At 41.7% G+C, this 27,938-nt stretch overlaps 1 protein-coding gene across 1 annotated transcript in view; it reads left to right on the top strand.

Annotated features, from left to right (window-relative positions):
• LOC306918767 (uncharacterized protein) overlaps positions 1-27,938 on the top strand; it is a 208,682-nt gene that overhangs the window by 78,551 nt on the left and 102,193 nt on the right. The window contains exon 6 of the mRNA XM_079531631.1: positions 26,504-26,620. Within this exon, the coding sequence (XP_079387757.1) occupies positions 26,504-26,620 (117 nt within the window). The remainder of the gene's footprint in view (positions 1-26,503; positions 26,621-27,938) is intronic.

Raw genomic sequence — 27,938 nt, 5'->3', positions numbered from 1 at the left:
CACTCATTGGGCTAAAAACGGCTATGCCCACTTGTGCTGACATCATCACATTTGTGATTACGACAATGGCCGTTTTAGCCCAATGAGTGATTTTTGAGTGGTGTAAACCACAACTGGCTTTGTACCCGTGTACCCGTGTTCGTACCAAAAAAATGAGCATGGTTACTATGGTCACTGACATTACGTCAGACCACAGCTGATCAGGCTATATAAGACCTTGCACCACTCAGTTCACACGGGTGTGATTTTTTTGCAAAACTAATGCTTGGAATGGATTCAGCATCAGTTCATCTGTTTCACGAAACTTGGATGAACTAATCCAGGATTTAAGCCAAAACCAGGCTTGTTAAATCCTGGTCTGTACAGCCTGGTTTATTCCATTCCACTAAAGCCAAGCGAGGCTTAGAATGGGTGGATTTATTGAGCCAGGATCATAAAGCCTGGCTTTTCCTCTCTAGACCCATTCGGTGGAACACAGATTTGCAGATCCTTCTTCTTCGTGGGGTATTATGGCAGTTGGCATCTTTAATAGTTGCATTACTGCCCCCTTCTGTATATCTCAGTATCTTTATTAATCTATTCCAGACTTACTGATACAAGGACTTAAGCTTCTAAAATAAATACTGCTGCTGTAATTAAAGAGAGAAAATACTCTCAATAGTGGATAGACTGAATGATTAACTACCCCAAAAATATAGTCTACATTTTACCACTACTCTTAACTTAAAACTTCATAATGAAATCATCATAATAAATGTAACAGAATTCTTAATATTGTAAGCATAATGATATTGTAGCATGGTGATATTTGGCCATAACTCCCTCCTCTGAGGGAGCTACCTTTGGGGAAGGGGGTTGTTGCCCAGACAGGGGCCAGACTGGTGAACCGTGGGTCATGGGTTCAATAGTGGGTGAAATGTTACAATGGTAATATGTTGTAAAACAACGAGTAATGGTAATATTTAGTAATGTTTTCACCTTTACAAAAAAAAAAAAAATCATTTTATAATATACCCCAGTGGGGGTCCCCAGAGGTGGTCACTGGGGGCCCCAGAGGTGGTCCCCAGAGGGGCCCCAGAGGGGGTCCCCACAGGGGGTCCCCAGCCCAAAACGTTGAGAACTCCTGCAGTAAAGGATATGCTATTGCACTACTGGTCTGTCGTGACACTATATTACTAGAATTACAAATTCTAAAGTCTAGGATAGCTTAACTATTATTAAAAGTTAAAGATGGCGCCGTATTAACTATCGTGAGCTCAGTTGTGTGATGTTAACTGTCACCGATCAACCTGACAATGCTCCAAATGTATGTGCAGGAGAAGAAGAAGACAACAAAGAGAGTAATGGTGCTTCCCCCACTGAGGACAGGGCCAAGTCTAGTCAGTCAGATTTCTCATACACCATTCCAACCATAGATATTATAAGAAATAGATGCCTCATTTGCCGCTGCAGTTCATTGGAGCGACGTGTATCCCAATGAAGGCGGAAGTGCAGTGCTGAAGGCTTTTTTTTCTTTTTTAACAAATCTTTATAACAGTCATGACAATATACATTACAATACAAAACAAGACAAACAAACAAACACAAACAACAAAGTTATTAACAATACAACATCAGAGCCAGGGGGGAATTAGATTACTAACAGAAAACATTAAAGAGTGAACACAAAGCAACAGTTCTCCGCAGCTTTCTTATTTAGAAGTGCTGAAGGCATTTGCTGAAGGCGACTGCGTCGCTGCCCAAGTGACGTCACTCATGTGACTCCTCCATGTCTCTCGCTGTCACTCAAGTGACTACTGGCCAATCACAGCGCGTCTTTTCCGGGACTTATGTTACGCACATGGAAGCTTGACAAGCTTCCGCTAATGCTTTGCAAGAAATGTCGGGAAAATTGTGCCTTCAATGGTGACACGCGCCTCAGAGCCGGAAAGGGCGTCTACGTATATATGTCTATGATTCCAACTGTCTTTAAGTGCCTTCCAGACTTTGTGCCCCCAACAACCTGGCCTAGCAGAGACCTTTGTACTATTTCTAGGTTAAATTGTTTTAAATTCAGAGTGCTATAATGTAAGAGATGTGTGACCAGTGGCTGTAGATTCAACATGGATTATAATGATTCACTAAATATTGTTCATCCTCTCTTTTCTACCAGGAGTCATCAGGAGATAAGCCTTTTCTACCAGGAGTCATCAGGAGATAAGCCTTTTCTACCAGGAGTCATCAGGAGATAAGCCTTTTCTACCAGGAGTCATCAGGAGATAAGCCGCCATCATTTCCAACAGCACTGCATGGGGCCAGAAGAGAATGTCCCATTCATTTTGCTTCATAGATAGATAGAATACTTTATTGGCAGTTTAAAACAAATCACAACACTGTGATTCATTAGGAAAACACCAACGTGGACTATACACTAAACTAAAAAGCCGTAGCTTGTTTCCATTGTGGTCCACCTTTGAGACATAGAACAACACGCAACATACTGCACAAACATTTCAAAACATCCTTATATTAAGAGTTTGGAGGCTGGAATCAAGCCAACCAGCGACCTGATAAATTAACTCATAACACATTTGATTCCATTCACAAGAATCGGAAAACCTATAGCTAAGACCCGGCCTCTCCCACTTGGACACTTTCCAGCCAGGCTCATTCATTCCAATGTAAATATCATGGATTTTATACATTAAATACTGGTTCATTTTTGGAACCAGACCTTCAAAATCTCTTCCAAGTCCGTCAACACGGCCTGCCATATGCACTGGAAAAATATGTGCGTGGCATTTCTTTCTTAAAACAATGTTTTATCATACAGGAAAACTATTGGTGGAGAGGTTTGTCTAACCCATGTTATGCTTTGCTGTGATTGGACCATAGCAGTTTGGGGAGGGGCTTGGGATAGGTCTAATGGTGTGACGTCAAGTTCTCTTTCTAAATACTGGATTGTTTAGGACATTTTACTGTAGCTGATAATACAATATCTCTATGGAGAAAATGAGTGGGAGTTCTGCTTCTGGCATGTCATCGTTGATCTCTAGTGACGGAGACGACCCAACCGATGAAAGGTTTGAATTTACTCGTTTCTTGTGCGTGTTTACAGATGCGTGCATGTCGTTACCGATCTAGCACGACGCTGCTTTCAACCACCTTATCGCAGACGCACCGCGCTGTTCCTGTAAAATACACTGAAGCATAATTAATCTACTCCACCGTGCAGCGGTGTCGCTCTGTTCCTGTAAAATACACTGAAGCATAATGAATCTACTCCACCGTGCAGCGGTGTTGCTCTGTTCCTGTAAAATACACTGAAGCATAATTAATCTACTCCACCGTGCAGCGGTGTCGCTCTGTTCCTGTAAAATACACTGAAGCATAATTAATCTACTCCATCGTGCAGCGGTGTCGCTCTGTTCCTGCAAAATACACTGAAGCATAATGAATCTACTCCATCGTGCAGCGGTGTCGCTCTGTTCCTGTAAAATACACTGAAGCATAATGAATCTACTCCACCGTGCAGCGGGGTTGCTCTGTTCCTGTAAAATACACTGAAGCATAATGAATCTACTCCACCGTGCAGCGGTGTTGCTCTGTTCCTGTAAAATACACTGAAGCATAATTAATCTACTCCACCGTGCAGCGGTGTCGCTCTGTTCCTGTAAAATACACTGAAGCATAATTAATCTACTCCATCGTGCAGCGGTGTCGCTCTGTTCCTGCAAAATACACTGAAGCATAATGAATCTACTCCATCGTGCAGCGGTGTCGCTCTGTTCCTGTAAAATACACTGAAGCATAATGAATCTACTCCACCGTGCAGCGGGGTTGCTCTGTTCCTGTAAAATACACTGAAGCATAATGAATCTACTCCACCGTGCAGCGGTGTCGCTCTGTTCCTGTAAAATACACTGAAGCATAATGAATCTACTCCACCGTGCAGCGGTGTTGCTCTGTTCCTGTAAAATACACTGAAGCATAATTAATCTACTCCATCGTGCAGCGGTGTCGCTCTGTTCCTGTAAAATACACTGAAGCATAATGAATCTACTCCACCGTGCAGCGGTGTCGCTCTGTTCCTGTAAAATACACTGAAGCATAATGAATCTACTCCATCGTGCAGCGGTGTTGCTCTGTTCCTGTAAAATACACTGAAGCATAATGAATCTACTCCATCGTGCAGCGGTGTTGCTCTGTTCCTGTAAAATACACTGAAGCATAATGAATCTACTCCACCGTGCAGCGGGGTTGCTCGTCAAAATAATGAAAAAGTGATAGATGTAAATAGATTTACAAGCTTACACTGACTCCGACTCATAAAACAACGTTACATATGATTTTAACGGTTTAAAATTGTAATGTTGTTGTGCATATCCAAATAATAATAATGGATTTTCTTTTTATCGTTAGCTGGCAATATTAAAACTTAAAGGACAACTATAGTTTTTTTCAACCAAGGTTGATGTTTTAGGTTGTTATTAGAGAAAGTAAAAGATGAGTGTTCATTTTCTTTTTCATTTGCTGCTTTCTTTCATTTTAGGGATTTTAGCTGATTTTGACAGGGGGCGTGGGCATTCGAGCATGGGGATAAATATGTATTTTCTTTTACAAAATGTTATAGCGATTTCTATTTTGATTATTTACTATAGTCCTAATAGACCCCAAGAAATTACATCTGGCCACAAAAGATCACAGGATCTACTGAATGTGAAGGAGGCCTACTGGGGGGAAGCCACACTGTGTCATAGGCTCAATATGTCAGTTTGACACATTCAGTAGATCCCATGATCTTCTGTGGCCAGATGTAATTTCTTGGGGTCTAGTAGGACTATAGTAAATAATGAAAAAATAAATCGCTATATTTCTTTTTAAAGAAATACGTAGAACTTCCTAGACTATGAAATTGCCAAGCCTGATATGATTCTCTATAAATCCTGTTGATCCTCTCTTTGTAACAGGGTTGATCATCGCAGAGCAGAGTCTCCTGTACCCAGCTGTGTCTCCATGAAGAGTGACTCGTCCTTGCATGGACTTATTGACTTCAAAGATGGACACCACTCTACTCATCAAAGGTTTGAATTTGAATTGACCAGACGGATGATTGAAACATGAACTCCTTTACAACCAACAGCTCCATCTGGTGTCTGAATTGTGTACTCCAAGTCAAATCAAATCTATTCACCTTTTTCATATAGCCCATACATCTTTGCGTTTGTGTGTGCATAACTTCCTCTTTCTCTTGCTGTGTTGCCAGTTTTGCAAGAGAAACGAGTGACCTGGGGCCTATTTCACAAAACTTGGATTAGCGATTAAACCTGGATTTAACAGATATCCTGGTTTGTTATAGCGTGGATCAGTGATTAACCGGTTTCATGAAAACTGGTTAATCTTGCCAGATTAATTTGGCCAGTTAACCTGGATACAGGGCTCCAGCGTGCGACCTATTAGGTCGCATATGCGACTTAATTTATTAAGGGTGATACTTAAAATTGAATGAGGTCGCACAGGTGCGACTTGCTGAAAGGATGAGTGGAGGAAAAAAAACCATCCCGCAGTGCTTGCCCGTTCCATTGATTGAAAACATTGGACGTTCGCCTGACGCCCAGTGTTCAAAGAACGATCGTTCACGAAAACCCACAAATAAGCCCTTCAGACTTGGATGGTCAGAGCGGCGCGATTACATACAAAGTCAATTCTAAGACGAGAATTGCGCAAACGGGCGCGGCGCGACCTGCCGCGGTACAAACTGGACGAACCGAGGCGAATATATATTCAGGTCTGAACGCAGCTTATCCGACACAAATTAACTAATCTTTCTCAGCTGTACAATTTCACTGGAGCGCGCAGCGCGCATATCTAACTGCATGATGATCAGTCATGATCTACACAGACAGCCGACTCCCGACCCAAACACTGAGTGAAACTTAGTAAACGTGTTGTTTGATTAAACATGTGCCACGAAAAATAGCTTCCAAAGCTTATTATGTTTGCATCGAGGAGGTAGCCTATGTGTCCATACCATAGGTCCATACATGCTGATCGGCCAACAAAATACATTAATCTCCCTCCCAGTGAGTGAAGAGCACTGATGCCTGATTTATTCTTCGTGTTCCGTGCTGAAAATAGCTGATCTACAAGCTCACAACGCGTTGCGGACGCGACGCGTTGTGAGCTTGTAGATCAGCTATTTTCAGCACGCGGAGATATGCAGGCTCTGAGAGCATTCAGAAACTTTTGCCTTCACAATAAAAGCATGCAGCTTTCACAAGTTGGCCCATAAAGACAAGGAAAAGGATTAAGAATTTGGTGGCATTTCACATTGCAAAAGATTTTTTCCAAAATGTAGAAATATTATAATAAGGAATTAATTTGGATAATGGTAATGGAGATATTGTACAAATTGTCACTTTATTAATCCAAAAGATTTGGACTGCATTTAACTTTCAACACAAAACCTTAAACTGACTTTCTGTGTGTGGAATATAAATATTGCCTTTATTGACTGAGTGACTTTGTGGTGGGTTGAAACCATCTACAGTGTTTTGAAGTATAACCAGGTAGGTTGCTGTTTTTTACACAGTGACCTTTGTAGGGGGTTTTATGATTCAAACCTTTAATGGTGGAAACCACTACATAAATAAATGGAGCCCGATGTGGGGGCATGATAAGATCATGTATTAATACCACGCTATACAAAGAAAAATAATTGTGCTACCTAATTTGTGGTGGCGCTACCAAATGAAAAGGTAGGTGGCACCAGTGCTACCTGTGAAAAAGTTAGTCTGGAGCCCTGCCTGGATATGTTGAGGCTTGATTCGGTTTCATGAAAGCAATGCCACATTAGTTCCCATGGAAACTAATGCTTTGGACTTAACCTGCTCCGGACCAGGCTAACAGCCAGGTTTAACCTAATCCTGAGGTCTTTACTGTTCATTAAGCAGTTAAGTCAAACTGATCACAAACCAATGATGTTTTCCACACTTATTCAATTATTATGGGTTTATGTTGCCTTGTTTTAATCGGTCTGCATTAAAGGACTAATTTAAGCACTATATATAATCAAAGAACCAAAATATATAGGCTGCACAACATCATGACAGCTTGTGAGCTTGTAGATCAGCTACTTTTGGTGAATGTTCCCCAGAATAGGTTTGCTGTGGTGCAAGTGGTAAAGAAGAATTATTATATTATATTATATTATAATTTTGTATTTATTTTTTGTAAAATATCTAAATGTTACCATTACTCATTGTTTTACAACATATTATCATTGTAACGTTTCACGCACTATTGAACCCATGACCCACAGTTCACCAGTCTGGCCCCTGTCAACAACCCCTTCCCCAAAGGTAGCTCCCTCAGAGGAGGGAGTTATGGCCAAATATCACAATGCGACAATATCATTATGCTTACAATATTAAGAATTCTGTTTAGAGTTAATAGTAGTGGTAAAATGTAAACTATATGTTTGGGGTAGTTAATCATTCAGTCTATCCACTATTGAGAGTATGTTCTCTCTTTAATTACAGCAGCGGTATTTATTTTAGAAGCTTAAGTCCTTGTATCAGTAAGTCTTGAATAGATATACAGAAGGGGGCAGTAATGCAACTATTAAGGATGCAAACTGCCATAATACCCCATGAAGAAGAAGGATCAGTAAATCTGTGTTCCACCGAATGGGTCTAGAGACAAAAAGCCAGGCTGTCTATTCAGCCAGGCTTTATGATCCTGGGTCGCTAAATCCACCCATTCTAAGCCTCGCTTGGCTTTAGTGGAACGGAATAAACCAGGCTGTACAGAACAGGATTTAACAAGCCTGGTTTTGGCTTAAATCCTGGATTAGTTAATCCAAGTTTCGTGAAATAGGCCCCAGGTCTATGAAAACAACCACAAATGAAAATAGCTGATCTACAAGCACACAGCAACACATCATTGTGAGGTTGTACATCTGTTATTTAAAAAAAACGTTGAGAATAAATCGAAATATTTTGAATATTCTTTAAACATTTTAATAAAAAAGGCACAAAATATGTTCAGATGGATGTCCGTGGACAATTACATATTAATCTGGGGTTCCTTGATGTGAAGAAATGTGGAAGCAAGCCCAAATAAGCAACTACTGTACACTTTAGAATCAAGCCCAAAAAAACCATCAGCCAGCAACTACCAATAATTTATCTGCAAGGGACTTTACAGAAAAAAACAAGTCAAAAGTTGCTTATAATAAGCAGACATGGCAACGCGGCCTGAAGGAAGCAAAGCACACACACAAGGAGCCCCAGTACCTTGGTGGGGAAAACGTGGACTGGATAGCATCTATCTGAGCAGATCTAATGGGGAGGGGCAGACATGGAGTAATGTGTTCACGTTTTATAGTGCCGGTGAGAAGGCGGGCAGCTGCGTTCTGCACTAGCTGTAAACGCCTGAGTGACGCCTGGTCGATGCCAATATACAAAGAGTTGCAATAATCTATTCTTGATGAAATCAAAGCATGGATAACCATCTCCAGCTGTTTTTAGGGGGAGGTAGGATTTGACCGTGGCGATGATTGGAAGAAGAGAGTTTTAACGACGGAGCTGATTTGTTTATTAAGTTTAAAATCTTTATCAAAAATAAAACCAAGAGGGGGGACAGTGGCACAGTCGGTAGTGTTGTCGCCTCACAGCTAGAAGGTCCTGGGTTCGATTCCCGCTGTGGGCGCTGGGGGCGTGTTCTCTCCTCTGCGTCATCAGTGCCCATACCCGAGGCGGGGTTGGCGAAAGGGCCTTTCTGTGTGGAGTTTGTATGTTCTCCCCGTTTCCCCTAGGGTAGGTACCCTCACATGTTCTCCCTGTGTCCCCTAGGGTAGGTACCCTCACATGTTCTCCCCGTGTCCCCTAGGGTAGGTACCCTCACATGTTCTCCCTGTGTCCCCTAGGGTAGGTACCCTCACATGTTCTCCCCGTGTCCCCTAGGGTAGGTACCCTCACATGTATTCCCCGTGTCCCCTAGGGTAGGTACCCTCACATTTTCTCCTGTGTCCCCTAGGGTAGGTAACCTCACATGTATTCCCCGTGTCCCCTAGGGTAGGTACCCTCACATGTTCTCCCTGTGTCCCCTAGGGTAGGTACCCTCACATGTTCTCCGTGTGTCCCCTAGGGTAGGTACCCTCACATGTCCTCCCTGTGTCCCGTAGGTACCCTCACATGTTCTCCCCGTGTCCCCTAGGGTAGGTACCCTCACATGTTCTCGTGTCCCCTAGGGTAGGTACCCTCACATGTTCTCCCCGTGTCCCCTAGGGTAGGTACCCTCACATGTTCTCCCCGTGTCCCCTAGGGTAGGTACCCTCACATGTTCTCCCCGTGTCCCCTAGGGTAGGTACCCTCACATGTATTCCCCGTGTCTCCTAGGGTAGGTACCCTCACATGTTCTCTGTGTGTCCCCTAGGGTAGGTAACCTCACATGTCCTCCCTGTGTCCCGTAGGTACCCTCACATGTTCTCCCCGTGTCCCCTAGGGTAGGTACCCTCACATGTTCTCGTGTCCCCTAGGGTAGGTACCCTCACATGTTCTCCCTGTGTCCCCTAGGGTAGGTACCCTCACATGTTCTCCCCGTGTCCCCTAGGGTAGGTACCCTCACATGTTCTCGTGTCCCCTAGGGTAGGTACCCTCACATGTTCTCCCCGTGTCCCCTAGGGTAGGTACCCTCACATGTTCTCCCCGTGTCCCCTAGGGTAGGTACCCTCACATGTTCTCCCCGTGTCCCCTAGGGTAGGTACCCTCACATGTATTCCCCGTGTCTCCTAGGGTAGGTACCCTCACATGTTCTCCGTGTGTCCCCTAGGGTAGGTAACCTCACATGTCCTCCCTGTGTCCCGTAGGTACCCTCGCATGTTCTCCCCGTGTCCCCTAGGGTAGGTACCCTCACATGTTCTCGTGTCCCCTAGGGTAGGTACCCTCACATGTTCTCCCCGTGTCCCCTAGGGTAGGTACCCTCACATGTTCTCCCCGTGTCCCCTAGGGTAGGTACCCTCACATGTTCTCCCCGTGTCCCCTAGGGTAGGTACCCTCACATGTCCTCCCTGTGTCCCGTAGGTACCCTCACATGTTCTCCCCGTGTCCCCTAGGGTAGGTACCCTCACATGTTCTCGTGTCCCCTAGGGTAGGTACCCTCACATGTTCTCCCCGTGTCCCCTAGGGTAGGTACCCTCACATGTTCTCCCCGTGTCCCCTAGGGTAGGTACCCTCGCATGTTCTCCCCGTGTCCCCTAGGGTAGGTACCCTCACATGTTCTCCCCGTGTCCCCTAGGGTAGGTACCCTCACATGTTCTCCCCGTGTCCCCTAGGGTAGGTACCCTCACATGTATTCCCCGTGTCCCCTAGGGTAGGTACCCTCACATGTTCTCCCTGTGTCCCCTAGGGTAGGTACCCTCACATGTTCTCCCCGTGTCCCCTAGGGTAGGTACCCTCACATGTATTCCCCGTGTCCCCTAGGGTAGGTACCCTCACATGTTCTCCCTGTGTCCCCTAGGGTAGGTACCCTCACATGTTCTCCCTGTGTCCCCTAGGGTAGGTACCCTCACATGTTCTCTGTGTGTCCCCTATGGTAGGTACCCTCACATGTCCTCCCTGTGTCCCGTAGGTACCCTCACATGTTCTCCCCATGTCCCCTAGGGTAGGTACCCTCACATGTTCTCGTGTCCCCTAGGGTAGGTACCCTCACATGTACTCCCCGTGTCCCCTAGGGTAGGTACCCTCACATGTTCTCCCCGTGTCCCCTAGGGTAGGTACCCTCACATGTTCTCCCCGTGTCCCCTAGGGTAGGTACCCTCACATGTTCTCCCCGTGTCCCCTAGGGTATAGGTACCCTCACATGTTCTCCCCGTGTCCCCTAGGGTATAGGTACCCTCTCATGTTCTCCCCGTGTCCCCTAGGGTATAGGTACCCTTACAAAAAACATGCAGTAATCCTGGTCGGAATGTGTTAAGGAGATAACTGTTACAATTGCTCAATTCAACAGACACCTTTTAACCCATTCAGGATTCTAAAAACGCCTTCTCAATTAAGTGTTTAGAGAGGCACTTGTCTTTATCTCCTTGGACAAATCATTCCATTGCACCGTTTGTACTACATGGAATACAAGCTACTGTTATGCTAATTACTGTCTGTTATTTACTTAGTATTATTTCTAGTAGTATTATTCACTGTCTCTGTTGTTTAATGTTTATGTATTGTTATTTCTGTCTGTGTGATTCCAGAGGTCGTTACCACAGAGCAGAGTCTCCAACTCCCAGCCTTCTGTCTGTGAAGAGTGACCGGTCTAAAGGAATGCCTCCTGACTTCAGTAACGAACCTGGACCTCCTGATACACAGTATGTCAACCCTCCTATAAACAGACATGCAAAAGTGTAGCTTTTCGGCGAAAATCGCCGTTTTTAATCCAACTAGGGCACCTGTGTGATTTATGCAAATCCCTTAAAAAAAACGTTTGAGGGGGTCATGTCGATTTCTGGGTCAGTGGAGCCTATGGGTGGAGCCTATGGGTGGAGCCCAGAGAAATCTTTCTGACGGACTCACCGCTGCCTGTATCTGCACACTGCACTGCACGGTAATTGTCAACAAGATGCAGCTGTGAAAGTTTGCACGTGAACGCTGCTCATGAGCAGTGCGCGTGAGCTTAAAGGCGTAGTGGAACGGAAATGGTGGACATTTTATTTTGAAGTTTCAGACGGTTTCAAGTTGAAACACCGCTCTGAAGTTTCTGAACCAAACAGAGCGTTGCATCCCTTCAGGCGATGGGACGGTAGCTATGCTATACTCAGAACATGGAATGTGTTTGTTTACAAGTCAGATAGTCGGCCAGCTGTACCAGTTTACTGTTATGTGGCTTATTTCTACCCTATAATGTTTTCAGATACATATTTTAGCGTGATGATTAAGTTGAAACCGAGTAATACACTGTCTGGATCCGATGTTATCTTGAATGGGAATAAAAACGGAGGATTTCTGTAATCAGTAGCAGCTGTGATAGACGGATGCGCAGATATGGGGAATTAAACGGATGAGCTTAATTTGCTTTTATCGATGTGGGCCTCGACACGTCATCACGCAGTACGTTTTCAGGAAGTAATTCAAATTTGATTTTATGGACTTTTGATATAAAAATACACAAAAATGAAAATGTACCATTTTTTTGGCATCCATTGTTAGGTATGCTCATATGATGACCACGGATGTGGTCTAAAAGTGTGAAAAACATATGTTTCATTTCACTACGCCTTCGCATCGAAATTAGCAGAACAACAAGCTTACAAAGAGTTGCGTCCTCTACGCACATTGAGCTTGTAGATCTGGTCAATTTTCGGCATGTGTCCCGTTCTTAAGACTTAAAATAATATTGGTTTAAGAAGACGTGCACTATCTTAGCAGACTATAAACTGTAGGTATTATTGTAACCTGTAATCAATGCATGCATGGGCGGTTGAGTTACTAAACTATTAGATTCGGGGTAATATAGTTAAGCAATTAAATGCAACTTTTGCAGGGGAGAACTGGGCTAAATTGCTACTCTGGACATCAGGTATATCAAGGGCAAGGCTGAAGCATGCAGCAAAGCAGAGAAAGCAAGCCCTTGAAACCCTGGCCCAGACCAAACCCTGGCCCAGGCCAGACCCTCGCCCAGGCCAGACCCTGGCCCGGGCCAAACCCTGGCCCAGGCCAAACCCTCGCCCAGGCCAGACCCTGGCCCAGACCAAACCCTCGCCCAGGCCAGACCCTGGCCCGGGCCAAACCCTGGCCCAGGCCAAACCCTCGCCCAGGCCAGACCCTGGCCCAGGCCAAACCCTCGCCCGGGCCAGACCCTGGCCCGGGTCAAACCCTGGCCCGGGGCAAACCCTGGCCCAGGCCAGACCCTCGCCCAGGCCAGACCCTGGCCCAGGCCAGACCCTGGCCCGGGGCAAACTCTGGCCCGGGGCAAGCCCAGGCCAGACCCTGGCCCGGGCCAAACCCTGTCCCAGGCCAGACCCTGGCCCAGGCCAGACCCTGGCCCAGGCCAAACCCTCGCCCAGGCCAGACCCTGGCCCGGGCCAAACCCTCGCCCAGGCCAGACCCTGGCCCAGGCCAAACCCTCGCCCAGGCCAGACCCTGGCCCAGGCCAAACCCTCGCCCAGGCCAGACCCTGGCCCAGGCCAACCCCTGGCCCGGGCCAGACCCTGGCCCAGGCCAAACCCTCGCCCAGGCCAGACCCTGGCCCAGGCCAACCCCTGGCCCAGGCCAGACCCTGGCCCAGGCCAACCCCTCGCCCAGGCCAGACCCTGGCCCAGGCCAAACCCTGGCCCAGGCCAGACCCTGGCCCGGGCCAAACCCTCGCCCAGGCCAGACCCTGGCCCAGGCCAAACCCTCGCCCAGGCCAGACCCTGGCCCGGGCCAACCCCTGGCCCGGGCCAAACCCTGGCCCAGGCCAAAAAAGCCAAAAGGGCAGTCAGGCCTCCACACTGACAGAACTGTCCTGTTGACTGCAGTGCAAACTATCCCAAAACACATTTTCTTTATTTTTATTATAATTTATTGTGCCACTGAATTTCTATTTGATGTGAAGAGTGTGGGATTTTGAGATTGGAGTGTGGCTCTTCAAAATAAAAGCTGAACAGGGAAAAATGCAGGCGTGAATTACTGTATATCACAATTCATCAATAAATGCTGGCGGACTAACTGTTAAGGAGATAACTGTTACAATAGACTAACTGTTAAGGAGATAACTGTTACAATAGACTAACTGTTAAGGAGATAACTGTTAAAATAGACTAACTGTTAAGGAGATAACTGTTACAATAGACTAACTGTTAAGGAGATAACTGTTACAATAGACTAACTGTTAAGGAGATAACTGTTACAATTGCTCAATTCAACAGACACCTTTTAACCCATTAAGGATTCTAAAAACGCCTTCTCAATCCTGACCTAAGTTTTAAGTGTTTAGAGAGGCACTTGTCTTTATCTCCTTGGACAAATCATTCCATTGCACCGTTTGTACTACATGGAATACAAGCTACTGTTATGCTAATTACTGTCTGTTATTAACTTAGTATTATTTCTAGTAGTATTATTCACTGTCTCTGTTGTTTAATGTTTATGTATTGTTATTTCTGTCTGTGTGATTCCAGAGGTCGTTACCACAGAGCAGAGTCTCCAACTCCCAGCCTTCTGTCTGTGAAGAGTGACCGGTCTAAAGGAATGCCTCCTGACTTCAGTAACGAACCTGGACCTCCTGATACACAGTATGTCAACCCTCCTATAAACAGACATGCAAAAGTGTAGCTTTTCGGCGAAAATCGCTGTTTTTAATCCAACTAGGGCACCTGTGTGATTTATGCAAATCTATATGTCTGGCCTGGTCCAATATATATAAATAATATAATAGTCTGGAGCAACGGTGCCAACGGAAGCTCTCATCATGAGTAAAATATAAATGCTTCCGTCATACAGTCTGGAGCGACGGAAGCTCTGATCATGAGTAACATATAAATGCTTCCATCATACAGTCTGGAGCAACGGAAGCTCTGATCACAAGTAAAATATAAATGCTTCCGTCATACAGTCTGGAGCAACGGAAGCTCTGATCACAAGTAAAATATAAATGCTTCCGTCATACAGTCTGGAGCAACGGAAGCTCTGATCACGAGTAAAATATAAATGCTTCCGTCATACAGTCTGGCGCAACGGAAGCTCTGATCATGAGTGAAATACAACAGTCTGGAGCAACGGTGCCAACGGAAGCTCTCATCATGAGTAAAATATAAATGCTTCCGTCATACAGTCTGGAGCAACGGAAGCTCTGATCATGAGTACAATATAAATGCTTCCGTCATGCAGTCTGGAGCAACGGAAGCTCTGATCATGAGTAACATATAAATGCTTCCGTCATGCAGTCTGGAGCAACGGAAGCTCTGATCATGAGTAACATATAAATGCTTCCGTCATGCAGTCTGGAGCAACGGAAGCTCTGATCATGAGTAAAATATAACAGTCTGGAGCAACGGAAGCTCTGATCATGAGTAAAATATAAATGCTTCCGTCATAAAGTCTGGAGCAACGGAAGCTCTGATCACGAGTAAAATATAAATGCTTCCGTCATACAGTCTGGAGCAACGGAAGCTCTGATCACGAGTAAAATATAAATGCTTCCGTCATACAGTCTGGAGCAACGGAAGCTCTGATCACGAGTAAAATATAAATGCTTCCGTCATACAGTCTGGAGCAACGGAAGCTCTGATCACGAGTAAAATATAAATGCTTCCGTCATACGGTTTGGAGCAACGGAAGCTCTGATCATAAGTAAAATATAAATGCTCCATAAATCCATATAATATAAATCCATATTATCCATACATTACACAATTAGGTATGAATACACCATGTATACAAGTATACATGGTGTCGATGTAACTGTTATTATAATTTTATAGTTTTCTTTATTTTATCTTCTATGTGTTGCTGTTTGTCTTGTTGCTGCAGTGTTCAGTAGCTGAAACCCAAGATGTTGTGTTCTCTCTACTTGTAGAACGACACATAATGATTAAGAACGTTTAAACCCAAGATGTTGAGTTCTCTCTACTTGTAGAACGACACATAATGATTAAGAATGTCTAACAAAGTGACTTTTTCATTCACATGATAATTGTATGAATATGTTTTATGATTCCAGAAGTGTTGACCACAGAGCAGAGTCTCCAACTCCCAGCCTTCTGTCTGTGAAGAGTGACAAGTCTAAAGGAATGTCTCCTAACTTCAGTAATGAACCTGGACCTCCACATGCTAAGTATGTTAATCCTCTATAAATATACACACTATAACACTATACAAAATACACTAACACTGTACAATACAAGTTATAGAAGTGTTTGACTGTACTCTGTTGCTGTTTTTACATTCATGTCTAATAAACTATTCAATCAATCAATCAATCAATCAAAAACATGTAATATTATAATTCCTCCAAGAGGCTGGTTTCCTCCTACTGACAGCCTAGTCCTAGTCAGGTGTTCTTGTGCCCCTTCTTGGCCAGGCCCTGTAACTAGTCTTTAACACTCCCAACGCGGATCGCGTATCAATACGTTATCAATTAATCAAACGTCGGGTGCGGATCACGTATCAATACGTTTCAATCACTTTTTTATAGCATACTTTCATTCATCTTTTTACCCACCCGGACAATGAAGAACCATCGCCCTATCATTGCTGCTTAGTCCCGCTCACGTGATCAGAAAAAAAAACCAAAAAAAAAAAAAACCCTCCCCTCCTGAAAACAGGAGGGCGGACCGCTTTACGTGTATAAACCAGTGTAGAATGGCTGCGCCCATGCCGATGTAGCCCGTGTATGAAAAGAATCAAATTTCACCTAACCTCGCCTCACCAGGCTTTCCTCCACCTATTGGCTTTTATACTCGATTCCCCCCTCCCCTCCTGTTTCTCCTGCAGGAGGAGAGGTCTACCGTTGGTGGATCACGTATCGCCATGCAGAGCCGTCATAATCGGAGATCGCTCAGACGTGTGATTGTAACGCTTTTTTATTCATTATAATTGTAGTGATAAGACCGCAATGAACGCGTCGGGGACGTAATCGACCCGGGTGTAATGTATAACGAACTTTTCCGCGACCTAAACCGTGGTGTTGTCATCTGTGGAAGTCATTTTTTCCTTCTCGTCGACATCACAGCCGGGTGACGCTTTTTTCCCCCTCCATCGCCCCCAAGCTGCATGCCCATAGCCTGGCTTGGCCAGCCTCATAGCGGGGATTCACTGAAGATTCTTCCCCGGAGGAAACATCAGTGAACCCTCGCTATGAGTCTGGCCGTGCCAGGCTAGCATGCCCAGGCATGTTCCCCTACACTAGCTTGAAAAACAAAATCAGCTGATGACAACGCGTCTCACCGTGTTATACTATAGTTCTGAACCGAACGGTGGAATGGGACTTTTTATAGCCGTACGGATCAAGACTTTTGCTGCCCAATGTGCCCATGACCCCCCCCCCAATGTTACTGCGATCAAAACAATGAAAGCAGTGAGATAGATTAGGCGAGGCGGCAATCATCATCAAAAAGAAAGCATAGTTATGAAGGTTTATAGTCAGACATTGACAGGCAGATATAACAATAAACACAATAAATATGCTATACATCCTATACATCGAATGAAAGCCCTGAATGTGTACTTTTACGAGGAAAAGAGTAAACATTGATCCCATGTACAGTTTGTCATATACTGGGTGGATGCACATTGCGCCCACCAGATATAACTGCAGAGAAGACATGGACCCGAACTCAATATTCACAAAATAAGGCCTATAGCGACATATACATACTATATACCGTATGAAACAGAAGACTCTCTGCTTTCATAAGGAAAAAAATTGTACTGTAATAATAAAAAAATCACACCCCTGTGAAGTGAGCAGTGCAACTCTACTTCTCTACTTATTCACTACAGCTCGCTATATACGGACTGAGGCAGAAAGTCATGTAAACCTTTTATTTACAGTTTGGTCTGTAAACTTCTACTGTAATAATAAAAATCACACCCCTGTGAAGTGAGCGTTGCAACTGTTCTGTACTTATTCACTACAGCTCGCTATATACGGACTGAGACAGAAAGTCATGTAAACCTTTTATTTACAGTTTGGTCTGTAAACTTCTACTGTAATAATAAAAATCACACCCCTGTGAAGTGAGCGGTGCAACTGTTCTCTACAGTTGCACCGCGCAACTATAAAGAACAGTTGCACCGCTCACTTCACAGGGGTGTGATTTTTATTATTACAGTAGAAGTTTACAGACCAAACTGTAAATAAAAGGTTTACATGACTTTCTGTCTCAGTCCGTATATAGCGAGCTGTAGTGAATAAGTACAGAACAGTTGCAACGCTCACTTCACAGGGGTGTGATTTTTATTATTACAGTAGAAGTTTACAGACCAAACTGTAAATAAAAGGTTTACATGACTTTCTGCCTCAGTCCGTATATAGCGAGCTGTAGTGAATAAGTAGAGAAGTAGAGTTGCACTGCTCACTTCACAGGGGTGTGATTTTTTTATTATTACAGTACAATTTTTTTCCTTATGAAAGCAGAGAGTCTTCTGTTTCATACGGTATATAGTATTTATATGTCGCTATAGGCCTTATTTTGTGAATATTGAGGAGTTCACGTCCATGTCTTATCTGAAGTTATCTGGTGGGCACAAGCTGCATTCAATAACCAATTACTGTCTAACTGTAGATGGGATCAATGTTTACTGTTTTCCTCGTAAAAGTACACATTCAGGGCTTTCATTCGGTGTATAGGATGTATAGGATATTTATTGGGTTCAATTTTATATCTGCCTGTCAATGTCTCTGACTTTAAACCATCCATAACTCTGCTCGCTGTTCAAGATAACCACTTCCAGGCAAATGCAGGTGTTGCAAAAAGGTCAATATCTCCAGAATGGAACATGGTAAAATCAAAATGTATTTTTTTAATTGAAGTGGACAAGTTCAGCTTTCTTTTGATGTAGGCGTGTGATTCTCGCTATAAGAGAACATTTTACTGTGGGCCCCCGAACAAGGCCTTTGTGCAATGTTAAATGGCAGCAACATCCAAATAGGCCTGTTGAGATCTTCCAGCAATCAAAGTGTTAACATGCATAGTAAAACCACAACGTAATATTATCCCTAAACTGATTTACCAATTATATGTACTTCACCTTTTTTTTACTTCATAAAACACCCCAACACATTATTCTCAAAATAATCTTGCGGGCCAGAAATAATAACCTCTAATCTATCTGTGCAACTTGTATTGTACTGTATTTACAGTACATTTTACTGGTGATATTATTTCATTCATTGTTGTCCTGTTTTCATGGAACTGTAATATTGTGAAAGGAAACCCACAGATTAGACTCTCTTATACTTGTTGGGACATAACAATACATCCTCTTGAACAAAGTGACTTTTTCATTCACATGATAATTGTATGAATATGTTTTATGATTCCAGAAGTGTTGACCACAGAGCAGAGTCTCCAACTCCCAGCCTTCTGTCTGTGAAGAGTGACAAGTCTAAAGGAATGTCTCCTAACTTCAGTAATGAACCTGGACCTCCACACGCTAAGTATGTCAACCCTCTATAAATATATTGTGAGTAAAATATAAATGCTTCCGTCATACAGTCTGGAGCAACGGAAGCTCTGATCATTAGTAAAATATAAATGCTTCCGTCATACAGTCTGGAGCAACGGAAGCTCTGATCACGAATAAAATATAAATGCTTCTGTCATACAGTCTGGAGCAACGGAAGCTCTAATCACGAGTAAAATATAAATGCTTCCGTCATACAGTCTGGAGCAACGGAAGCTCTGATCATGAGTAAAATATAAATGCTCCATAAATCCATATAATATAAATCCATATTATCCATACATTACACAATTAGGTATGTATACACCATGTATACAAGTATACATGGTGTCTATGTAACTGTTATCATAATTTTATAGTTTTTATTCTTTTTATCTTCTATCGTTAACATATTTCTATGTGTTGCTGTTTGTCTTGTTGCTGCAGTGTTCAGTAGCTGAAACCCAAGATGTTGTGTTCTCTCTACTTGTAGAACGACACATAATGATTAAGAACGTTTAAACCCAAGATGTTGTGTTCTCTCTACTTGTAGAACGACACATAATGATTAAGAACGTTTAAACCCAAGATGTTGTGTTCTCTCTACTTGTAGAACGACACATAATGATTAAGAACGTTGAAACCCAAGATGTTGTGTTCTCTCTATTTCATTCATTGTTGTCCTGTTTTCATGGAACTGTAATATTGTGAAAGGAAACCCACAGATTAGACTCTCTTATACTTGTTGGGACATAACAATACATCCTCTTGAACAAAGTGACTTTTTCATTCACATGATAATTGTATGAATATGTTTTATGATTCCAGAAGTGTTGACCACAGAGCAGAGTCTCCAACTCCCAGCCTTCTGTCTGTGAAGAGTGACAAGTCTAAAGACTGGGGTGCTAACTTCAGTAATGAACCTGGACCTCCACACGCTAAGTATGTCAACCCTCTATAAATATATTGTGAGTAAAATATAAATGCTTCCGTCATAAAGTCTGGAGCAACGGAAGCTCTGATCATGAGTAAAATATAAATGCTTCCGTCATAAAGTCTGGAGCAACGGAAGCTCTGATCACGAGTAAAATATAAATGCTTCCGTCATACAGTCTGGAGCAACGGAAGCTCTGATCACGAGTAAAATATAAATGCTTCCGTCATACAGTCTGGAGCAACGGAAGCTCTGATCACGAGTAAAATATAAATGCTTCCGTCATACAGTCTGGAGCAACGGAAGCTCTGATCACGAGTAAAATATAAATGCTTCCGTCATACGGTTTGGAGCAACGGAAGCTCTGATCATAAGTAAAATATAAATGCTCCATAAATCCATATAATATAAATCCATATTATCCATACATTACACAATTAGGTATGAATACACCATGTATACAAGTATACATGGTGTCTATGTAACTGTTATTATAATTTTATAGTTTTCTTTATTTTATCTTCTATGTGTTGCTGTTTGTCTTGTTGCTGCAGTGTTCAGTAGCTGAAACCCAAGATGTTGTGTTCTCTCTACTTGTAGAACGACACATAATGATTAAGAACGTTTAAACCCAAGATGTTGAGTTCTCTCTACTTGTAGAACGACACATAATGATTAAGAATGTCTAACAAAGTGACTTTTTCATTCACATGATAATTGTATGAATATGTTTTATGATTCCAGAAGTGTTGACCACAGAGCAGAGTCTCCAACTCCCAGCCTTCTGTCTGTGAAGAGTGACAAGTCTAAAGGAATGTCTCCTAACTTCAGTAATGAACCTGGACCTCCACACGCTAAGTATGTTAATCCTCTATAAATATACACACTATAACACTATACAAAATACACTATAACACTATACAATATACACTAACACTGTACAATACAAGTTATAGAAGTGTTTGACTGTACTCTGTTGCTGTTTTTACATTCATGTCTAATAAACTATTCAATCAATCAATCAATCAATCAAAAACATGTAATATTATAATTCCTCCAAGAGGCTGGTTTCCTCCTACTGACAGCCTAGTCCTAGTCAGGTGTTCTTGTGCCCCTTCTTGGCCAGGCCCTGTAACTAGTCTTTAACATGCATAGTAAAACCACAACGTAATATTATCCCTAAACTGATTTACCAATTATATGTACTTCACCTTTTTTTTACTTCATAAAACACCCCAACACATTATTCTCAAAATAATCTTGCGGGCCAGAAATAATAACCTCTAATCTATCTGTGCAACTTGTATTGTACTGTATTTACAGTACATTTTACTGGTGATATTATTTCATTCATTGTTGTCCTGTTTTCATGGAACTGTAATATTGTGAAAGGAAACCCACAGATTAGACTCTCTTATACTTGTTGGGACATAACAATACATCCTCTTGAACAAAGTGACTTTTTCATTCACATGATAATTGTATGAATATGTTTTATGATTCCAGAAGTGTTGACCACAGAGCAGAGTCTCCAACTCCCAGCCTTCTGTCTGTGAAGAGTGACAAGTCTAAAGACTGGGGTGCTAACTTCAGTAATGAACCTGGACCTCCACACGCTAAGTATGTCAACCCTCTATAAATATATTGTGAGTAAAATATAAATGCTTCCGTCATAAAGTCTGGAGCAACGGAAGCTCTGATCATGAGTAAAATATAAATGCTTCCGTCATAAAGTCTAGAGCAACGGAAGCTCTGATCACGAGTAAAATATAAATGCTTCCGTCATACAGTCTGGAGCAACGGAAGCTCTGATCACGAGTAAAATATAAATGCTTCCGTCATACAGTCTGGAGCAACGGAAGCTCTGATCACGAGTAAAATATAAATGCTTCCGTCATACAGTCTGGAGCAACGGAAGCTCTGATCACGAGTAAAATATAAATGCTTCCGTCATACGGTTTGGAGCAACGGATGCTCTGATCATAAGTAAAATATAAATGCTCCATAAATCCATATAATATAAATCCATATTATCCATACATTACACAATTAGGTATGAATACACCATGTATACAAGTATACATGGTGTCTATGTAACTGTTATTATAATTTTATAGTTTTCTTTATTTTATCTTCTATGTGTTGCTGTTTGTCTTGTTGCTGCAGTGTTCAGTAGCTGAAACCCAAGATGTTGTGTTCTCTCTACTTGTAGAACGACACATAATGATTAAGAACGTTTAAACCCAAGATGTTGAGTTCTCTCTACTTGTAGAACGACACATAATGATTAAGAATGTCTAACAAAGTGACTTTTTCATTCACATGATAATTGTATGAATATGTTTTATGATTCCAGAAGTGTTGACCACAGAGCAGAGTCTCCAACTCCCAGCCTTCTGTCTGTGAAGAGTGACAAGTCTAAAGGAATGTCTCCTAACTTCAGTAATGAACCTGGACCTCCACATGCTAAGTATGTTAATCCTCTATAAATATACACACTATAACACTATACAAAATACACTATAACACTATACAATATACACTAACACTGTACAATACAAGTTATAGAAGTGTTTGACTGTACTCTGTTGCTCTTTTTACATTCATGTCTAATAAACTATTCAATCAATCAATCAATCAATCAAAAACATGTAATATTATAATTCCTCCAAGAGGCTGGTTTCCTCCTACTGACAGCCTAGTCCTAGTCTGGTGTTCTTGTGCCCCCTCTTGGCCAGGCCCTGTAACTAGTCTTTAACATGCATAGTAAAACCACAACGTAATATTATCCCTAAACTGATTTACCAATTATATGTACTTCACCTTTTTTTTACTTCATAAAACACCCCAACACATTATTCTCAAAATAATCTTGCGGGCCAGAAATAATAACCTCTAATCTATCTGTGCAACTTGTATTGTACTGTATTTACAGTACATTTTACTGGTGATAATATTTCATTCATTGTTGTCCTGTTTTCATGGAACTGTAATATTGTGAAAGGAAACCCACAGATTAGACTCTCTTATACTTGTTGGGACATAACAATACATCCTCTTGAACAAAGTGACTTTTTCATTCACATGATAATTGTATGAATATGTTTTATGATTCCAGAAGTGTTGACCACAGAGCAGAGTCTCCAACTCCCAGCCTTCTGTCTGTGAAGAGTGACAAGTCTAAAGGAATGTCTCCTAACTTCAGTAATGAACCTGGACCTCCACACGCTAAGTATGTCAACCCTCTATAAATATATTGTGAGTAAAATATAAATGCTTCCGTCATACAGTCTGGAGCAACGGAAGCTCTGATCACGAATAAAATATAAATGCTTCTGTCATACAGTCTGGAGCAACGGAAGCTCTAATCACGAGTAAAATATAAATGCTTCCGTCATACAGTCTGGAGCAACGGAAGCTCTGATCATGAGTAAAATATAAATGCTCCATAAATCCATATAATATAAATCCATATTATCCATACATTACACAATTAGGTATGTATACACCATGTATACAAGTATACATGGTGTCTATGTAACTGTTATCATCATTTTATAGTTTTTATTCTTTTTATCTTCTATCGTTAACATATTTCTATGTGTTGCTGTTTGTCTTGTTGCTGCAGTGTTCAGTAGCTGAAACCCAAGATGTTGTGTTCTCTCTACTTGTAGAACGACACATAATGATTAAGAACGTTTAAACCCAAGATGTTGTGTTCTCTCTACTTGTAGAACGACACATAATGATTAAGAACGTTTAAACCCAAGATGTTGTGTTCTCTCTACTTGTAGAACGACACATAATGATTAAGAACGTTGAAACCCAAGATGTTGTGTTCTCTCTATTTCATTCATTGTTGTCCTGTTTTCATGGAACTGTAATATTGTGAAAGGAAACCCACAGATTAGACTCTCTTATACTTGTTGGGACATAACAATACATCCTCTTGAACAAAGTGACTTTTTCATTCACATGATAATTGTATGAATATGTTTTATGATTCCAGAAGTGTTGACCACAGAGCAGAGTCTCCAACTCCCAGCCTTCTGTCTGTGAAGAGTGACAAGTCTAAAGGAATGTCTCCTAACTTCAGTAATGAACCTGGACCTCCACACGCTAAGTATGTTAATCCTCTATAAATATACACACTATAACACTATACAAAATACACTATAACACTATACAATATACACTAACACTGTACAATACAAGTTATAGAAGTGTTTGACTGTACTCTGTTGCTGTTTTTACATTCATGTCTAATAAACTATTCAATCAATCAATCAATCAATCAAAAACATGTAATATTATAATTCCTCCAAGAGGCTGGTTTCCTCCTACTGACAGCCTAGTCCTAGTCTGGTGTTCTTGTGCCCCCTCTTGGCCAGGCCCTGTAACTAGTCTTTAACATGCATAGTAAAACCACAACGTAATATTATCCCTAAACTGATTTACCAATTATATGTACTTCACCTTTTTTTTACTTCATAAAACACCCCAACACATTATTCTCAAAATAATATTGCGGGCCAGAAATAATAACCTCTAATCTATCTGTGCAACTTGTATTGTACTGTATTTACAGTACATTTTACTGGTGATATTATTTCATTCATTGTTGTCCTGTTTTCATGGAACTGTAATATTGTGAAAGGAAACCCACAGATTAGACTCTCTTATACTTGTTGGGACATAACAATACATCCTCTTGAACAAAGTTACTTTTTCATTCACATGATAATTGTATGAATATGTTTTATGATTCCAGAAGTGTTGACCACAGAGCAGAGTCTCCAACTCCCAGCCTTCTGTCTGTGAAGAGTGACAAGTCTAAAGACTGGGGTGCTAACTTCAGTAATGAACCTGGACCTCCACACGCTAAGTATGTCAACCCTCTATAAATATATTGTGAGTAAAATATAAATGCTTCCGTCATAAAGTCTGGAGCAACGGAAGCTCTGATCACGAGTAAAATATAAATGCTTCCGTCATACAGTCTGGAGCAACGGAAGCTCTGATCACGAGTAAAATATAAATGCTTCCGTCATACAGTCTGGAGCAACGGAAGCTCTGATCACGAGTAGAATATAAATGCTTCCGTCATACAGTCTGGAGCAACGGAAGCTCTGATCACGAGTAAAATATAAATGCTTCCGTCATACAGTCTGGAGCAACGGAAGCTCTGATCACGAGTAAAATATAAATGCTTCCGTCATACAGTCTGGAGCAACGGAAGCTCTGATCACGAGTAAAATATAAATGCTTCCGTCATACGGTTTGGAGCAACGGATGCTCTGATCATAAGTAAAATATAAATGCTCCATAAATCCATATAATATAAATCCATATTATCCATACATTACACAATTAGGTATGAATACACCATGTATACAAGTATACATGGTGTCTATGTAACTGTTATTATAATTTTATAGTTTTCTTTATTTTATCTTCTATGTGTTGCTGTTTGTCTTGTTGCTGCAGTGTTCAGTAGCTGAAACCCAAGATGTTGTGTTCTCTCTACTTGTAGAACGACACATAATGATTAAGAACGTTTAAACCCAAGATGTTGAGTTCTCTCTACTTGTAGAACGACACATAATGATTAAGAATGTCTAACAAAGTGACTTTTTCATTCACATGATAATTGTATGAATATGTTTTATGATTCCAGAAGTGTTGACCACAGAGCAGAGTCTCCAACTCCCAGCCTTCTGTCTGTGAAGAGTGACAAGTCTAAAGGAATGTCTCCTAACTTCAGTAATGAACCTGGACCTCCACACGCTAAGTATGTTAATCCTCTATAAATATACACACTATAACACTATACAAAATACACTATAACACTATACAATATACACTAACACTGTACAATACAAGTTATAGAAGTGTTTGACTGTACTCTGTTGCTGTTTTTACATTAATGTCTAATAAACTATTCAATCAATCAATCAATCAATCAATCAATCAATCAAAAACATGTAATATTATAATTCCTCCAAGAGGCTGGTTTCCTCCTACTGACAGCCTAGTCCTAGTCTGGTGTTCTTGTGCCCCCTCTTGGCCAGGCCCTGTAACTAGTCTTTAACATGCATAGTAAAACCACAACGTAATATTATCCCTAAACTGATTTACCAATTATATGTACTTCACCTTTTTTTTACTTCATAAAACACCCCAACACATTATTCTCAAAATAATATTGCGGGCCAGAAATAATAACCTCTAATCTATCTGTGCAACTTGTATTGTACTGTATTTACAGTACATTTTACTGGTGATATTATTTCATTCATTGTTGTCCTGTTTTCATGGAACTGTAATATTGTGAAAGGAAACCCACAGATTAGACTCTCTTATACTTGTTGGGACATAACAATACATCCTCTTGAACAAAGTGACTTTTTCATTCACATGATAATTGTATGAATATGTTTTATGATTCCAGAAGTGTTGACCACAGAGCAGAGTCTCCAACTCCCAGCCTTCTGTCTGTGAAGAGTGACCGGTCTAAAGGATGGCCCGGTCCGGACTTCAGTAATGAACCTGGACCTCCACACTCACAGTATGTTAATCCTCTATAAATATATCATGAGTAAAATATAAATGCTTCCGTCATACAGTCTGGAGCAACGGAAGCTCTCATCATGAGTAAAATATAAATGCTTCCGTCATACAGTCTGGAGCAACGGAAGCTCTGATCACGAGTAAAATATAAATGCTTCCGTCGTACAGTCTGGAGCAACGGAAGCTCTGATCACGAGTAAAATATAAATGCTTCCGTCGTACAGTCTGGAGCAACGCAAGCTCTGATCACGAGTAAAATATAAATGCTTCCGTCATACAGTCTGGAGCAACGGAAGCTCTGATCACGAGTCAAATATAAATGCTTCCGTCATACAGTCTGGAGCAACGGAAGCTCTGATCATGAGTAAAATATAACAGTCTGGAGCAACGGTGCCAACGGAAGCTCTCATCATGAGTAAAATATAAATGCTTCCGTCATACAGTCTGGAGCAACGGAAGCTCTGATCATGAGTCAAATATAAATGCTTCCGTCATACAGTCTGGAGCAACGGAAGCTCTGATCATGAGTAAAATATAAATGCTTCCATCATACAGTCTGGAGAGACGGAAGCTCTGATCATGAGTAACATATAAATGCTTCCATCATACAGTCTGGAGCAACGGAAGCTCTGATCACGAGTAAAATATAAATGCTTCCGTCATAAAGTCTGGAGCAACGGAAGCTCTGATCATGAGTCAAATATAAATGCTTCCGTCATACAGTCTGGAACAACAGAAGCTCTTATCATGAGTAAAATATAAATGCTTCCGTCATACAGTCTGGAGCAACGGAAGCTCTGATCACGAGTAAAATATAAATGCTTCCGTCGTACAGTCTGGAGCAACGGAAGCTCTGATCACGAGTAAAATATAAATGCTTCCGTCGTACAGTCTGGAGCAACGCAAGCTCTGATCACGAGTAAAATATAAATGCTTCCGTCATACAGTCTGGAGCAACGGAAGCTCTGATCATGAGTAAAATATAAATGCTTCCGTCATACAGTCTGGAGCAACGTAAGCTCTGATCACGAGTAAAATATAAATGCTTCCGTCATACAGTCTGGAGCAACGGAAGCTCTGATCATGAGTAAAATATAAATGCTCCATAAATCCATATAATATAAATCCATATTATCCATACATTACACAATTAGGTATGTATACACCATGTATACAAGTATACATGGTGTCTATGTAACTGTTATCATCATTTTATAGTTTTTATTCTTTTTATCTTCTATCGTTAACATATTTCTATGTGTTGCTGTTTGTCTTGTTGCTGCAGTGTTCAGTAGCTGAAACCCAAGATGTTGTGT

Source organism: Electrona antarctica (assembly GCF_951216825.1).
Source record: "Electrona antarctica genome assembly, contig: scaffold_90, whole genome shotgun sequence".
NCBI lineage: Eukaryota > Metazoa > Chordata > Actinopteri > Myctophiformes > Myctophidae > Electrona > Electrona antarctica.
This window is presented reverse-complemented; position numbering and strand designations above follow the sequence as displayed.